We start from the raw sequence: 15,720 nt of genomic DNA on the forward strand, positions 1-15,720 counted from the left end.
CAGACCAGGCTAGTACTGTTCAGACCAGGCTAGTACTGTTCAGACTAGTACTGTTCAGACCAGGCGAGTACTGTTCAGACCAGACTAGTACTGTTCAGACTAGTACTGTTCAGACTAGTACTGTTCAGACTAGTACTGTTCAGACCAGACTAGTACTGTTCAGACTAGTACTGTTCAGACCAGACTAGTACTGTTCAGACTAGTACTGTTCAGACCAGGCTAGTACTGTTCAGACTAGTACTGTTCAGACCAGGCTAGTACTGTTCAGACCAGACTAGTACTGTTCAGACCAGGCTAGTAGAACATGTTCCCAACTACCCCGCGACTAGAGAAACTCTGTCTTTTCAAATATCATGTCAGTCTGGCTGTCTATCTGTCTATCTGCCAGTCTGTCAGGCTGTCTGTGCGTTAACCAACCCCTCTCTCCTCTCTCTCAGGTGAATGAGTTGCAGGGCCGTATCAAGGAGTCAACCAGGAGGATGATGGCCGTGGTGTCTGAGTTGTCGATGCGCCAAGCCAGCGCCATGACCCTGCAGCAGGTAAATAGGAGACTATTTTAGATTGACCAGCATTTCCTAGTCTGGTGGACCCATACTGTAGATCCCTGTAACCAACTGGGACCAGGCTAAGGTCAAGTCTAAGGATTATACTGTAGATCCCTGTAACCAACTGGGACCAGGCTAAGGTCAAGTCTAAGGATTATACTGTAGATCCCTGTAAGCAACTGGGACCAGGCTACGGTCAAGTCTAAGGATTATACTGTAGATCCCTGTAACCAACTGGGACCAGGCTAAGGTCAAGTCTAAGGATTATACTGTAGATCCCTGTAACCAACTGGGACCAGGCTAAAGTCAAGTCTAAGGATTATACTGTAGATCCCTGTTGCCAACTGGGACCAGGCTAAGGTCAAGTCTAAGGATTATACTGTAGATCCCTGTTGCCAACTGGGACCAGGCTAAGGTCAAGTCTAAGGATTATACTGTAGATCCCTGTTGCCAACTGGGACCAGGCTAAGGTCAAGTCTAAGGATTATACTGTAGATCCCTGTTGCCAACTGGGACCAGGCTAAGGTCAAGTCTAAGGATTATACTGTAGATCCCTGTTGCCAACTGGGACCAGGCTAAGGTCAAGTCTAAGGATTTCCAACTTTTACGACATCATCCTCTTTCCCTACATCGATCTACCCAAGCACAAATATCCTCCTAATAATCTTCCTCTTCCTGACATGCCATGTTGTGTTGATCCCACCCCTGTCAGGAGCTGAAGGAGAGGGAGCTGTTCCTGGACACCTGCCACCGGCGCCTGGACCAGGGTCTGCCCCCCTCTGAAGACCTGGAGCAGGAGTGGCAACACATCCTCAGGGATGAGCAGCGCAGACAGGCCGACCAGCAGGAGAAAGACAGGGTCAGTCACCCTCCATGACCCTCTACCACAGGACTTTGAATTAGGGATAATTAATGGAGGAATTCATAAATGTTGAACTTGATGCTGAACTTTTGTACTTCTACACTGATAAGTTAACACTGCATTTAACACTTTGACTGTCTGGCAATCAGATAGAAAAGTTTTATGTAGAAATAGGCGTGCCTCTCTGACATGTAGCGAATAGGGAATCTTGTCAGCTCTATTCATGGTATTTCTATCTGCAATGTTCAGTACATTGAATCCTGTTCTCTCCAGTACATTTCTAAATACTTTTTTAGATGTACAGTATACCATGAGTTAAATACCAGTATATGGTATACTATGTTGAGGACCTGGATTCTGTCCTCTGTTACAGCTGGTGGAGGAGGAGGAGAGGTCCCAGCTCCCTAGTGGGGTGTACACCACGGCCGAGGCCCGACCCAACGCCTACATCCCCTGGGGACACCCTGCCCCTGCCCAAGCCCTACGGAGCCCTGGCCCCCTTCAAACCCTCCGAGCCCGGCACCAACATCAGACACATTCGCAAGCCTGAACCAAAACCCATTGAGATATAGACCTGGACCAAACCCATTGAGATATACTGTAGACCTGGACCAAACCCATTGAGATATAGACCTGGACCAAACCCATTGAGATATACTGTAGACCTGGACCAAACCCATTGAGATATAGACCTGGACCAAACCCATTGAGATATAGACCTGGACCAAACCCATTGAGATATAGACCTGGACCAAACCCATTGAGATATAGACCTGGACCAAACCCATTGAGATATAGACCTGGACCAAACCCATTGAGATATAGACCTGGACCAAACCCATTGAGATATAGACCTGGACCAAACCCATTGAGATATACTGTAGACCTGGACCAAACCCATTGAGATATACTGTAGACCTGGACCAAACCCATTGAGATATACTGTAGAACTGGACCAAACCCATTGATATATACTGTAGACCTGGACCAAACCCATTGATATATACTGTAGACCTGGACCAAACCCATTGATATATACTGTAGACCTGGACCAAACCCATTGAGATATATACTGTAGACCTGGACCAAACCTATTGAGATATACTGTAGACCTGGACCAAAACCTCTAGTACTACGTCTAACCCACCTAGATCTATCTGGGACTATAGAGTGACAACATACCTTTAATCAACATTTAATTCAGTTAAATTTCTGTTGGCACTAATAGCACTCCATATGAGATACTTGGGTTACCAGTGACAGGACAATATTTATAATCTAGGAGTGTAGCAGCCAATCATCATAGGGCCTTTAGATTCTCAACACAAGCTCATTAAACAGCAGGTATATTTGAACCTCGTCTGCTGTCTTGATCCTTTTCCTTCCTGAGAAGCGGAGCAGGGAGCGTGCCATGCATCTGGGTTGGATTTCTGCTGAAGTCAGAGGCACGAGGTCTTACTGGCAACACTGTAGCTGTTTCTATTTACCCTCCTCCAGTAACCTAGACCTCACAGAGAATCTTTCAGAGGGATTTCACTGATGATTCTTTACATTTATGGTAAAGGAGGAAGAGAAAGTGGAGTGTGTGTGTGTGGTAATGAGTTACATTGGAGTTTGTGTGTGTGTGTGGTAATGAGTTGCATTAGTTTGCTTGTTTGTGTGTGTGTGTGTGTGTGCGCGTGGTAATGAGTTACATTGGTTGCATTAGTTTGCTTGTGTGTGTGTGTGTGTGAGTTCTGCGATTCTGAGAATCAAAGTTTGGCTTTGGGAGAAGTGTGCCTGGTGTTCTGACTTGTGGAAGCATCCAAACCAGTGACATCAGATATTCTGTAGAAAGCCTGTTCATTTCCTGAGCGACTGTATCTGTGGAGTTAGCCAGATCTCAGTCTGTTCCCTCAGCTAACAGGGTGTGTCTCTGACTGTCTCAACCATAACAATCCACACTGCAGCAGAGTGGCTAACATTAGCATGTGATGATGCACTTATTTATGGTTGACTTATCTGTCCCTTAATGTCACTGTATGAGTCATAGAGAATAGTGTCAATGTGACGCTGCCACGGCTATCATGAGCGGTCTTATTGAACAAAGACAGACAGTTGTTAGAAACATGCAACAAATATTTTATTTCGTGTTTCATTGATACAATATGGCTTTACACGTGTAAACATGACAACAAAAATCCCTTTTCCTGTTTATTATTGTACCTGATCAACACATTTCGTGGATTCCACATAACGGTGTTATTCCTGAAATCTAAAACCATGCATCAGTTCCTCTGAGATGGAAAGATACACACATCATACAGGACACATGTTGTGGTAATTCAGACACCTTCCAGAGAACTTCCCTTCTTACTGTAAGAGCCTCATCCATCTGGTCTGAATGGGAGGGTTGAGCAACAGGCAGAGAGGGCAGAAATATAAATCTGTCAAATTGAATGCTTAACCATTGACTATTGTCACCAGACCCATTGTTCATCAGAATCTGATGTATCTTCATAGATTCTCATGTATTGGAATATTGAGTGATCAACATTTAAAGTGTAATTTCAAACAGTCCCCGAACTCTGACACAGTCCCCGCTCACTGACACACAGTCCCCGCTCTGAGCACTAGTGGAATATGGAGTGTTGAGTGAAAACTTGGAGCCTTGACCTGCTCCCCCTCTTTCTTCACCTCCCTTCACCTCAGTCTCTCCCTCCCTCACTTGTCCTGGAAGCCCATCAGGATCAGAGTCTGTTTCAGAGCCGTCTCCTCCACAAACCTGGCATCCACATTCTCCTGCTCCTCAAAAGGGTTCAGAGCTGCAGCACAGAATAGACACACCATCAGACACCCACACACAGTACACCCACAGTACACCCACAGTACACACACACAGTACACACACACAGTACACACACACACACATACACACACACACACACACATTACACAGAACACATTACACAGAACAGTACATACACAGTACACACACACACACACACAGTACATACACAGAACACATTACACAGAACACAGTACATACACAGTACACACACACAGTACACACACACAGTACACACACACAGTACACACACACAGTACACACACACAGTACACACACAGTTTGGCTTGGCTGTTTAATAAGCTAGTTTCACTTGTGGAGACAAAAGAAACATTCTCTGAATAAATACCTCGGTCTTCCACATCCAACAGAATTTTGGTCAGGAAGGTGAGAGGCAGGAACTCAGGCCTGAAGCCAGGCTCGTCTCTCTCCATGAACATAGAACCCTGGAACAACAGACAAACCATCTAACTAATCAAGTCCAGCAGTATTTACTTCCTGCTCTTGGTGATTGTACAGTTGATTAGTCGAAGCTGAATAAGACAGTGTTACTTTGGTTTTGGCGTGTTTCTCCAGCAGGCCTCTGACATAGTCTCTGGAGATACAGGCTGAACTGATGGGGTGATCCCACAGGTGACAGATCCTCTGCTCCATGGACTGGAAATAACAACAACAGTTATCTAGTTACCCCATGTCCTCGATCACCAGGCCTTCAACAGAAGTTTCTCAACCTGTGTAAAAACCTATCGTGTTGACTGGTAAATGAGTCGCTATTCACTATGGGCCCGATTCCGACTTAGGGAACGACGCCTTTCCTACGCACCTCTCGGTAGTCGGTATTCAGACTTACCTTATGCAGGTGCATAACGGGCTTTGCAGGCGTGTTTCCCTTGCACATATAATTCAACCGATGAAAACCCTCCCACTTGCTGGCCAACAGATTTTCTCATGGAGTTTTCATTCAATATGGTTTTCAGTACATTTCTCTTAAAGCCAATATGGTTTTCAGTACATTTCTCTTAAAGCCAATATGGGTTTCAGTACATTTCTCTTAAAGCCAATATGGTTTTCAGTACATTTCTCTTAAAGCCAATATGGTTTTCAGTACATTTCTCTTAAAGCCAGGTGTACACTAAACAACTTTCAAAATCCTAACATCACTAAACCTCACATTGAACCATCATCTTTCCTGTTGTTTTTTTGTTGTCTTGCCAACCTAGTGGTGCACACTAAATGATGTGATTACATGTAACGTAGCTACAACGAGCTGTGGCTCAAAGCAGCCTCAAACGTTTTCAGTCAGACATTCACTCTTGCCATAAAGAGTTGAAATATCAAGCCAACATTTTTTAATTGAATAACATTGCTTGTGAGCTTCAGAGCTGTAACGATTTCAAACCAACTTGGAGGCGCACTTTGGCTTTGAAGGCAAGTACTAACACATACTAGTAGTAGTCATCGCTCCTTCTGGAGACTCTACACATCCTGCGGAACAACATCATCTCACTGGCTTCTTCTGGGGATTGTGTCTCCGATCTCAAAAACCTGTCTGGGACAGCTAAATCAGGGCCAAAATAATGTAGTGCACACCCGGCTTAAGCCATCCCTTTAAATACGGTGTACCCTTAATTATAATGTTGTTGACAGACTAGAATAGATAGAGAGAACGGGTTCAGATCAATAGGGATCAATGAAAGAAAGACATCTATACATCTTCGTCTCTCCGTTTCAACTGGTAGATTTTAAAAAATACTCTGATTTGTTAGATTATTTAGGCACATTTTAGTCTTAGGAAAGTATGTATGAATCATAAACTAACCGGTTTGGAGAGCCTTTACTCAAAATATATTTATGAATTAAAAAATACAGTGGTTTGATTCAATGTATGAAATATTGGAAGGTGGAAAAACTGTAGAATAGGGGTTGAACTTCGGCCTGTCCCCGAGGGCGCTCAGAGTGCTCTATAGGAGCACCATCGAGAGCATACTGTTGGGCTGCATCACAGCCTGCTGCGGAAACTACACCGCCGCAGACAGCAAGGCACTTCAGAGGGTGATAAGTGCAGCCGAACGCACCATTGGGGGCACACTGCCTGCCCCGCAGGACACCTACACCACCAGGTGTCTCAGGAAGGCCAAGAAGATCATCAGGGACCCAGCCACCCGAGCCACGCCCTGTTCTCCCCACTTCCATCACTTAGACGCGGGCAGTACAGGAGCATCATGACAAAAACGAACAGACTGGCCAATAGCTTCTGCCCTGAGACCATCAGGTTGCTAAATAGCCACCACTAGTCAGCTACCTGCCCCCCCCTGCTACTCCCTCTATGGACATTTCCCACCCACCCCCAACTGACTTTCACTCTGCCCCCACCCCAACGACATTCATCACTGTTGCAGTTGTTAATATGTATAGTATTATTATAATTGTAATGAATTTTTTTTATTAATAATTGTTCTTGATTTGATTTCACTTGGTCCCCCACACCCCTCAACAGTGATCATGCTGCTCCCCTGCAGTCATTCCCCCACCTCCTCAACAGTCTGTACTCTGCTCCCCTGCAGTCATTCCCCCCACCTCCTCAACAGTCTGTACTCTGCTCCCCTGCAGTCATTCCCCCACCTCCTCAACAGTCTGTACTCTGCTCCCCTGCAGTCATTCCCCCCCCCCAGTCCTCCTCCCCTGCAGTCTGTCACTCTGCTCCCCTGCAGTCATTCCCCCCACCTCCTCAACAGTCTGTACTCTGCAGCTCCCCTGCAGTCATTCCCCCACCTCCCCTGCAGTCATTCCCCCCACCTCCTCAACAGTCTTTACTCTGCTCCCCTGCAGTCATTCTGCTCCCCTGCAGTCATTCCCCCACCTCCTCAACAGTCTGTACTCTGCTCCCCTGCAGTCATTCCCCCCACCTCAACAGTCTTTACTCTGCTCTTCCCCTGCAGTCATTGCAGTCCCCCACCTCCCCTGCAGTCATTCCCCCACCTCCCCTGTCATTCCCCCCACCTCCTCAGTCAACAGTCATTCCCTGCAGTCATTCCCCCACCTCCCCTGCAGTCATTCCCCCCCTCCCCCCACCTCCCCTGCAGTCATTCCCCCCCACCTCCCCTGCAGTCATTCCCCCACCTCCCCTGCAGTCCCCCCACCTCCCCTGCAGTCATTCCCCCACCTCCCCCATCTCCCCACCTCCTCAACAGTCTGTACTCTGCTGCCTCCACCCCAATGGACATGTATGATTCATCACTGCCACAGTTATTATGATGTATATGGTGCTATTTCTATTGTTTTATTACCATTGTCATTATTTTATTTCCCTTCATCCTGCATGTTGGAGCTTGGAGCCTAAGATGTTCACTGTACCCTGTAATCATGAACCGTGAGTCTACCCTGATTCTCACAACGGTCCAGTCGTGGTGAACCGTGAGTCTACCCTGATTCTCACAACGGGTCCAGTCGTGGTGAACCGTGAGTCTACCCTGATTCTCACAACGGTCCAGTCGTGGTGAACCGTGAGTCTACCCTGATTCTCACAACGGTCCAGTCGTGGTGAACCGTGAGTCTACCGTGATTCTCACAACGGTCCAGTCGTGGTGAACCGTGAGTCTACCGTGATTCTCACAACGGTCCAGTCGTGGTGAACCGTGAGTCTACCCTGATTCTCACAACGGGTCCAGTCGTGGTGAACCGTGAGTCTACCCTGATTCTCACAACGGTCCAGGCGTGGTGAACCGTGAGTCTACCCTGATTCTCACAACGGGTCCAGTCGTGGTGAACCGTGAGTCTACCCTCGTTGAACCTACCCTGACAACGGTCCAGTCGTTGTGAACCGTGAGTCTACCCTGATTCTCACAACGGTCCAGTCGTGGTAAACCGTGAGTCTACCCTGATTCTCACAACGGTCCAGTCGTGGTGAACCGTGAGTCTACCCTGATTCTCACAACGGTCCAGTCGTGGTGAACCGTGAGTCTACCCTGATTCTCACAACGGTCCAGTCGTGGTGAACCGTGAGTCTACCCTGATTCTCACAACGGTCCAGTCGTGGTGAACCGTGAGTCAGGCTCCAGGTTTAACCTGCTACGTGTGGTCTGAGTTCCATAATGATCTAATAGGCTACATGTCCTACATTATTGCACAACGTTAGTCTATATGATCCAGTAATACTAGCGACCTTCAGGAACAACGACACTGACGTGACAGTGGAAAGGAAGGTCAACAGAATGGAATGATACTAAATGTAAGGTACAAATTGAAGAAAACTAACACTTATAAATGTATGTGGGTATTACTGATGGTGGCTCCTGATAGTGCCTAATATTTAACATGATACAAATGGTCAAATAAACCGGCGAAAAGCCCAGGCATATAATTCAAACATTTTAAAGTGCATACATCAAGTCGGCAGGTTGAGCCCTACAGACGCCTGGATCACCACATTTCATCCACGCAAATTATGAGGGCATACAATTCAAATTCTGAATAACGGCTCAGCTGTTTATAGCCTATTTCACTGTCCCACTGGAGACCAGTAGGTTCATTAGACCTTATTCATGGTTTCATCATGCGGAAAGGTGGTGGAATTATGAGGGAATTAAACCGAGGTCAGAATACGAAGTATCTGTAGACACCTCCACCACACTCTGACCTCCACCCTGTAGACACCTCCACCACACTCTGACCTCCACCCAAACAAAACCGAGGTCAGAATACAAAGTATCTGTAGACACCTCCGCCACACTCTGATCTCCACCCTGTAGACACCTAGACACCTCCGCCACACTCTGACCTCCACCCCAAACAAAACCGAGGTCAGAATAGACACGCCACACTCTGATCTCCACCCTGTAGACACCTCCACCACACTCTGACCTCCACCCCAAACACAACCGAGGTCAGAATATGCAGAGAGAGAAGTGCATCTAAAGGGAATTACGTTCTATTTCCGCTCGCTTCACTCGGGACGGAATCCCCCCTATAAATATGAGAATGAAGAGCAGAAGGAATGAGTCTGTTTCTCCGTTGTACCTTCTTCACTTCCCCTCTGGGCTGCAACCACAGTTCAAGAATCATCTGATTGGCTAAAAAAAGAAATCACATTCCACTGCTTACAGCTGGAAGGAACAAACAGCAGCAACTACAAGATGCAATTAACACCTTTGAGAGAAATGTAACTTTACCTCTGGTAGTCTCTTCAGAATGCTGAACTTCAGCTCCTCGTTGGCATCACTGTTGTCTAGATCTACAAAAGAGGAAAAATAGACCGTTTTTTAATTAACTAATTATCAAATCATCCAAACATTTCATCTTCAGTAATACTGTTTCTATTGTCCTAGGAGGACTTTTTGGGAGTGTGAAAAACACCAAGGTAAAGTCCATATCAAACATTATCAACCATATCTAACTACTACATTATTCAAAACACCAAGGTAAAGTCCATATCAACCATATCTAACTACTACATTATTCAAAACACCAAGGTAAAGTCCATATCAAACATTATCAACCATATCTAACTACTACATTATTCAAAACACCAAGGTAAAGTCCATATCAACCATATCTAATCTAACTACATTATTCAAAACACCAAGGTCAAGTCCATATCAAACATTATCAACCATATCTAACTACTACATTATTCAAAACACCAAGGTCAAGTCCATATCAAACATTATCAACCATCTCTAACTACTACATTATTCAAAACACCAAGGTAAAGTCCATATCAAACATTATCAACTATATCTAATACTACATTATTCAAAAACTAAAGTCCATATCAAACATTATTCAAACTATACACCAAGGTAAAGTCCATATCAAACATTATCAACTATATCTAACTACTACATTATTCAAAACACCAAGGTAAAGTCCATATCAAACATTATCAACTATATCTAACTACTACATTATTCAAAACACCAAGGTAAAGTCCATATCAAACATTATCAACTATATCTAACTACTACATTATTCAAAACACCAAGGTAAAGTCCATATCAAACATTATCAACTATATCTAACTACTACATTATTCAAAACACCAAGGTCAAGTCCATATCAAACATTATCAACTATATCTAACTACTACATTATTCAAAACACCAAGGTAAAGTCCATATCAAACATTATCAACTATATCTAACTACTACATTATTCAAAACACCAAGGTAAAGTCCATATCAACCATATCAAACATTATTCAAAACTATATCTAACTACTACATTATTCAAAACACCAAGGTCAAGTCCATATCAAACATTATCAACTATATCTAACTACTACATTATTCAAAACACCAAGGTAAAGTCCATATCAAACATTATCAACCATATCTAACTACTACATTATTCAAAACACCAAGGTAAAGTCCATATCAACTATATCTAACTACTACATTATTCAAAACACCAAGGTAAAGTCCATATCAACCATATCTAACTACTACATTATTCAAAACACCAAGGTAAAGTCCATATCAAACATTATCAACTATATCTAACTACTACATTATTCAAAACACCAAGGTAAAGTCCATATCAAACATTATCAACTATATCTAACTACTACATTATTCAAAACACCAAGGTAAAGTCCATATCAAACATTATCAACTATATCTAACTACTACATTATTCAAAACACCAAGGTAAAGTCCATATCAAACTACTACATTATCAACTCTAACTACTACATTATTATAAAGTCCATACTACTACATTATTATTCAAAACACCAAGGTAAAGTCCATATCAAACATTATCAACTATATCTAACTACTACATTATTCAAAACACCAAGGTAAAGTCCATATCAAACATTATCAACTATATCTAACTACTACATTATTCAAAACACCAAGGTAAAGTCCATATCATACATGATCAACTATATCTAACTACTACATTATTCAAAACACCAAGGTAAAGTCCATATCAAACATTATCAACCATATCTAACTACTACATTATTCAAAACACCAAGGTAAAGTCCATATCAACCATATCTAACTACTACATTATTCAAAACACCAAGGTAAAGTCCATATCAAACATTATCAACTATATCTAACTACTACATTATTCAAAACACCAAGGTCAAGTCCATATCAAACATTATCAACTATATCTAACTACTACATTATTCAAAACACCAAGGTAAAGTCCATATCAACATATCTAAAACATTATTCAAAACACCAAGGTAAAGTCCATATCAACCATATCTAACTACTACATTATTCAAAACACCAAGGTAAAGTCCATATCAAACATTATCAACTATATCTAACTACTACATTATTCAAAACACCAAGGTAAAGTCCATATCAAACATTATCAACTATATCTAACTACTACATTATTCAAAACACCAAGGTAAAGTCCATATCAAACATTATCAACTATATCTAACTACTACATTATTCAAAACACCAAGGTCAAGTCCATATCAAACATTATCAACTATATCTAACTACTACATTATTCAAAACACCAAGGTAAAGTCCATATCAAACATTATCAACTATATCTAACTACTACATTATTCAAAACACCAAGGTAAAGTCCATATCAAACATTATCAACTATATCTAACTACTACATTATTCAAAACACCAAGGTAAAGTCCATATCAAACATTATCAACTATATCTAACTACTACATTATTCAAAACACCAAGGTCAAGTCCATATCAAACATTATCAACTATATCTAACTACTACATTATTCAAAACACCAAGGTAAAGTCCATATCAAACATTATCAACTATATCTAACTACTACATTATTCAAAACACCAAGGTCAAGTCCATATCCATTATCAACTATATCTAACTACTACATTATTCAAAACACCAAGGTAAAGTCCATATCAAACATTATCAACTATATCTAACTACTACATTATTCAAAACACCAAGGTAAAGTCCATATCAAACATTATCAACTATATCTAACTACTACATTATTCAAAACACCAAGGTCAAGTCCATATCAAACATTATCAACTATATCTAACTACTACATTATTCAAAACACCAAGGTAAAGTCCATATCAACATTATCAACTATATCTAACTACTACATTATTCAAAACACCAAGGTAAAGTCCATATCAAACATTATCAACTATATCTAACTACTACATTATTCAAAACACCAAGGTAAAGTCCATATCAAACATTATCAACTATATCTAACTACTACATTATTCAAAACACCAAGGTAAAGTCCATATCAAACATTATCAACTATATCTAACTACTACATTATTCAAAACACCAAGGTCAAGTCCATATCAAACATTATCAACTATATCTAACTACTACATTATTCAAAACACCAAGGTAAAGTCCATATCAAACATTATCAACTATATCTAACTACTACATTATTCAAAACACCAAGGTCAAGTCCATATCAAACATTATCAACTATATCTAACTACTACATTATTCAAAACACCAAGGTAAAGTCCATATCAAACATTATCAACTATATCTAACTACTACATTATTCAAAACACGGTAAGAGAAAATACACCAATTAATTTAGCCACTTTCTTACACAGAACTTATTCCCCAGAATTCTGACATTTTCCTTATCACCGTCTAGACGAAATACTGAAAACAATCATGTTTTGTACTTTGCCTTCATCTTCAGAGATTGTTTTGTTTGTCCCCTGAGGAAGAGCTGTGATATAAACTGGACGGAAACTGGCCAAGCATGAAACACTTTCTAGTATTGCCTTCTGATTGTTAGCAGGTACAAAAAGAGTCAGTGTGGTAACAGGAACACTAACATCCCACTGTTTGGGTATTGTAACATCTTAACACAAGACTGTATTGTAATGGGATATCTTAAAAGATTGAGATGTCAATGCAAGTATTGAGAAACCTGTCCAAGCATGAAAGGGTATCGAGGGCGGTATGCATTGCACCATTCTTCCTACTAGGTACTGACTGTCTGTCTGGGAGGGTTTGTACGAGTTGACCTTTTTATTACAAGAGTGTAAGTCAAGACATTTAGATTCTCTCAAGCAAACTGTTTGGGTATAGCAATAACACTTCAATATCTTTGTAAAGAAACAACTATACATATGAAGATATGAATGCAATTATTGTTGCAATTCAAACTGGATGGGGGATGAGGGCATGTTTAGTCTGAGCTTGTATCTAACAGGGATAAAACCCTGCAGGACTGTGGGTGGGAGTGGTACTGGCACTTGGGCTTCTAGCGCTTACATTCCATGATCATTGTCTTGGCAAACACTACACTGTGCAACATCTACAACACAGTCCCTCACTCCAGTCCCTCGCTCCAGTCCCTCAATCCAGTTCCTCTCTCCAGTCCTTCAATCCAGTCCCTCGCTCCAGTCCCTCGCTCCAGTCCCTCTCTCCAGTCCCTCGCTCCAGTCCCTCACTCCAGTCCTTAACTCCAGTCCCTCTCTCCAGTCCGTCAATCCTTCGCTCTAGTCCCTCCAGTCCTTCGTTCCAGTCCTTTGCTCCAGTCCCTCGCTCCAGTCCCTCTCACCAGTCCCTCTCTCCAGTCCCCAATCCCTCTCTCCAGTCCCTCAATCCCTCGCTCTAGTCCCTCCAGTCCTTCGTTCCAGTCCTTCGCTCCAGTCCCTCGCTCCAGTCCGTCAATCCCTCGCTCCAGTCCCTCTCTCCAGTCCCTCTCTCCAGTCCTTCAATCCAGTCCCTCAATCCCTCGCTCCAGTCCCTCTCTGCAGTCCCTCACACCAACTACAGTACCAGCCAATCAGTTGTGTTGTGACAAGGTAGAGGTGGTATACAGAAGATAGCCCTATTTGGTAAAAGAACAAATCCATAGTATGTCAAGAACAGTTCAAATAAGCAAAGAGAAATGACAGTCCATCATTACTTTAAGACATGAAGGTCCGTCAATCCGGGAAATGTAATGAACTTTTATTGTTTCTTCAAGTGCAGTCGCAAAAACTATTAGGCACTATGATGAAACAACAGTGTCCTAACGAGAGAGCACATGTTCTATGCCAGGCTAAATCGTGCCTCATTAGCTCCTTATGACTGCCTCATCAACCCTGCCAGAAAATGTATAAACTTGGTCTCCACTATAAAAAGCATCTAGACATTATCTCCCATTTCTTATAGAGTCATTTGGTTTTCAACAGCAGACATTTGTATAAAACTTGTCAGTCTCTCCTTCCTTTTCTTAATTAGCTTTTTTCTACCTTCTCATATAAAGTCAATGTTTCCAAACTAGACAGACAACAAATTGAGCTGGTTGTCATAGCAACATACACAACTCTTTTTTTTCAGTTGACTAGCTAAATCAACACTTTGTTGCCAGTATTAATCTGTATTGAAGCATGGAGGAGGCAGACACGGTTACAGCATTAATCTGTATTGAAGCATGGAGGAGGCAGACACGGTTACAGTATTAATCTGTATTGAAGCATGGAGGAGGCAGACACGGTTACAGCATTAATCTGTATTGAAGCATGGAGGAGGCAGACACGGTTACAGTATTAATCTGTATTGAAGCATGGAGGAGGCAGACAGTTACAGTATTAATCTGTATTGAAGCATGGAGGAGGCAGACACGGTTACAGCATTAATCTGTATTGAAGCATGGAGGAGGCAGACACGGTTACAGCATTAATCTGTATTGAAGCATGGAGGAGGCAGACATGGTTACAGCATTAATCTGTATTGAAGCATGGAGGAGGCAGACATGGTTACAGCATTAATCTGTATTGAAGCATGGAGGAGGCAGATACGGTTACAGCATTAATCTGTATTGAAGCATGGAGGAGGCAGACATGGTTACAGCATTAATCTGTATTGAAGCATGGAGGAGGCAGACATGGTTACAGCATTAATCTGTATTGAAGCATGGAGGAGGCAGACACGGTTACAGCATTCATCTGTATTGAAGCATGGAGGAGGCAGACACAGTTACACTGTAAGTAAGACAATAATGAATCTAAGAGGTACCAGCTTACTGTGGAAAAGTACAGAACTGTATTGCCAGCTCTCTGACTCAGTGTTCATGAGGACACACCTTCCTGTAGTAATTACTGAGAAATTACATTATGGCACAATAGCTGAATCATGCCATCTGATAAATTGTGTGTATGTGTGTAGGGGTATATGCACATATTGCGTGTGTGTGTGCAGTGCGTGCGTGTGTGTGTGCATGCGTGTGTGTGCGTGTGTGTGTGTGTAGTGCAGTGTGAACCTGTCATGAGTCGTGAGACGAAGGTCTCGGTGAGCTGCAGCACACCATGGTCAACGTACTGCAGGAAGGTGTGTCTGGGGAGACAGCGAACGCCCAACACGGACAGTAGAGTGTGATACCCTGCAGACACACAGCAACACCACGTCAGATGCCATTTGCTTGAATACGTATTTAATATTGTAGAGGCAGGCTCTCTATAAGCTCTGTTGAAGTGCTTTGTTATATTGAGACACTGGACAGGGAGGTTAAAATAAGTTTAACGCCTTGG

At 42.5% G+C, this 15,720-nt stretch overlaps 2 protein-coding genes and 1 long non-coding RNA gene across 4 annotated transcripts; 2 read left to right on the forward strand and 1 right to left on the reverse strand.

The window, feature by feature from the left end:
* The first annotated feature begins 427 nt into the window (after positions 1 to 427).
* Positions 428 to 2,082, forward strand: LOC121843747 (coiled-coil domain-containing protein 146-like). Its single transcript, XM_042313547.1, has 3 exons — positions 428 to 539; positions 1,258 to 1,404; positions 1,781 to 2,082. Exons 1-3 carry the CDS (start codon positions 480 to 482, stop codon positions 1,955 to 1,957), a joined length of 384 nt encoding a protein of 127 aa, XP_042169481.1. The 5' UTR covers positions 428 to 479; the 3' UTR covers positions 1,958 to 2,082.
* A 1,422-nt stretch (positions 2,083 to 3,504) lies between these two features.
* LOC121843745 (gamma-secretase-activating protein-like) lies at positions 3,505 to 15,597 on the reverse strand. The gene is made up of 5 exons (XM_042313542.1): positions 15,453 to 15,597; positions 9,403 to 9,464; positions 4,787 to 4,891; positions 4,584 to 4,680; positions 3,505 to 4,211 (listed from the first exon to the last, which is right to left on the reverse strand). Exons 1-5 carry the CDS (start codon positions 15,457 to 15,459, stop codon positions 4,111 to 4,113), a joined length of 372 nt encoding a protein of 123 aa, XP_042169476.1. The 5' UTR covers positions 15,460 to 15,597; the 3' UTR covers positions 3,505 to 4,110.
* On the forward strand, positions 9,657 to 11,106 carry LOC121843746. Of its 2 annotated transcripts, none has more exons than XR_006081721.1 (3): positions 9,657 to 9,702; positions 10,033 to 10,154; positions 10,970 to 11,106. It is a non-coding gene; the product is annotated as an uncharacterized LOC121843746 (long non-coding RNA). The 2 variants fall into 2 exon arrangements; XR_006081720.1 differs by having other exon boundaries at positions 9,658 to 9,702; positions 10,033 to 10,093.
* Positions 15,598 to 15,720: the final 123 nt, after the last annotated feature.

This window comes from Oncorhynchus tshawytscha, unplaced genomic scaffold (genome assembly GCF_018296145.1).
Source record: "Oncorhynchus tshawytscha isolate Ot180627B unplaced genomic scaffold, Otsh_v2.0 Un_contig_3603_pilon_pilon, whole genome shotgun sequence".
Lineage (NCBI taxonomy): Eukaryota > Metazoa > Chordata > Actinopteri > Salmoniformes > Salmonidae > Oncorhynchus > Oncorhynchus tshawytscha.

What these genes read in the sequence shown, in the direction of transcription:
- LOC121843747 (XM_042313547.1), top strand. Translation starts at nt 480, where the DNA reads ATGATGGCCGTGGTGTCTGAGTTGTCGATGCGCCAAGCCAGCGCCATG. An exon ending in GCGCCATGACCCTGCAGCAG is followed by an intron (nt 540 to 1,257) that starts GTAAATAGGAGA and finishes CACCCCTGTCAG; the next exon opens with GAGCTGAAGGAGAGGGAGCT. An exon ending in ACCAGCAGGAGAAAGACAGG is followed by an intron (nt 1,405 to 1,780) that starts GTCAGTCACCCT and finishes CCTCTGTTACAG; the next exon opens with CTGGTGGAGGAGGAGGAGAG.
- LOC121843745 (XM_042313542.1), bottom strand. An exon ending in TTCTGAAGAGACTACCAGAG is followed by an intron (nt 4,892 to 9,402) that starts GTAAAGTTACAT and finishes TGTTATTTCCAG; the next exon opens with TCCATGGAGCAGAGGATCTG. An exon ending in AGAAACACGCCAAAACCAAA is followed by an intron (nt 4,681 to 4,786) that starts GTAACACTGTCT and finishes CTGTTGTTCCAG; the next exon opens with GGTTCTATGTTCATGGAGAG.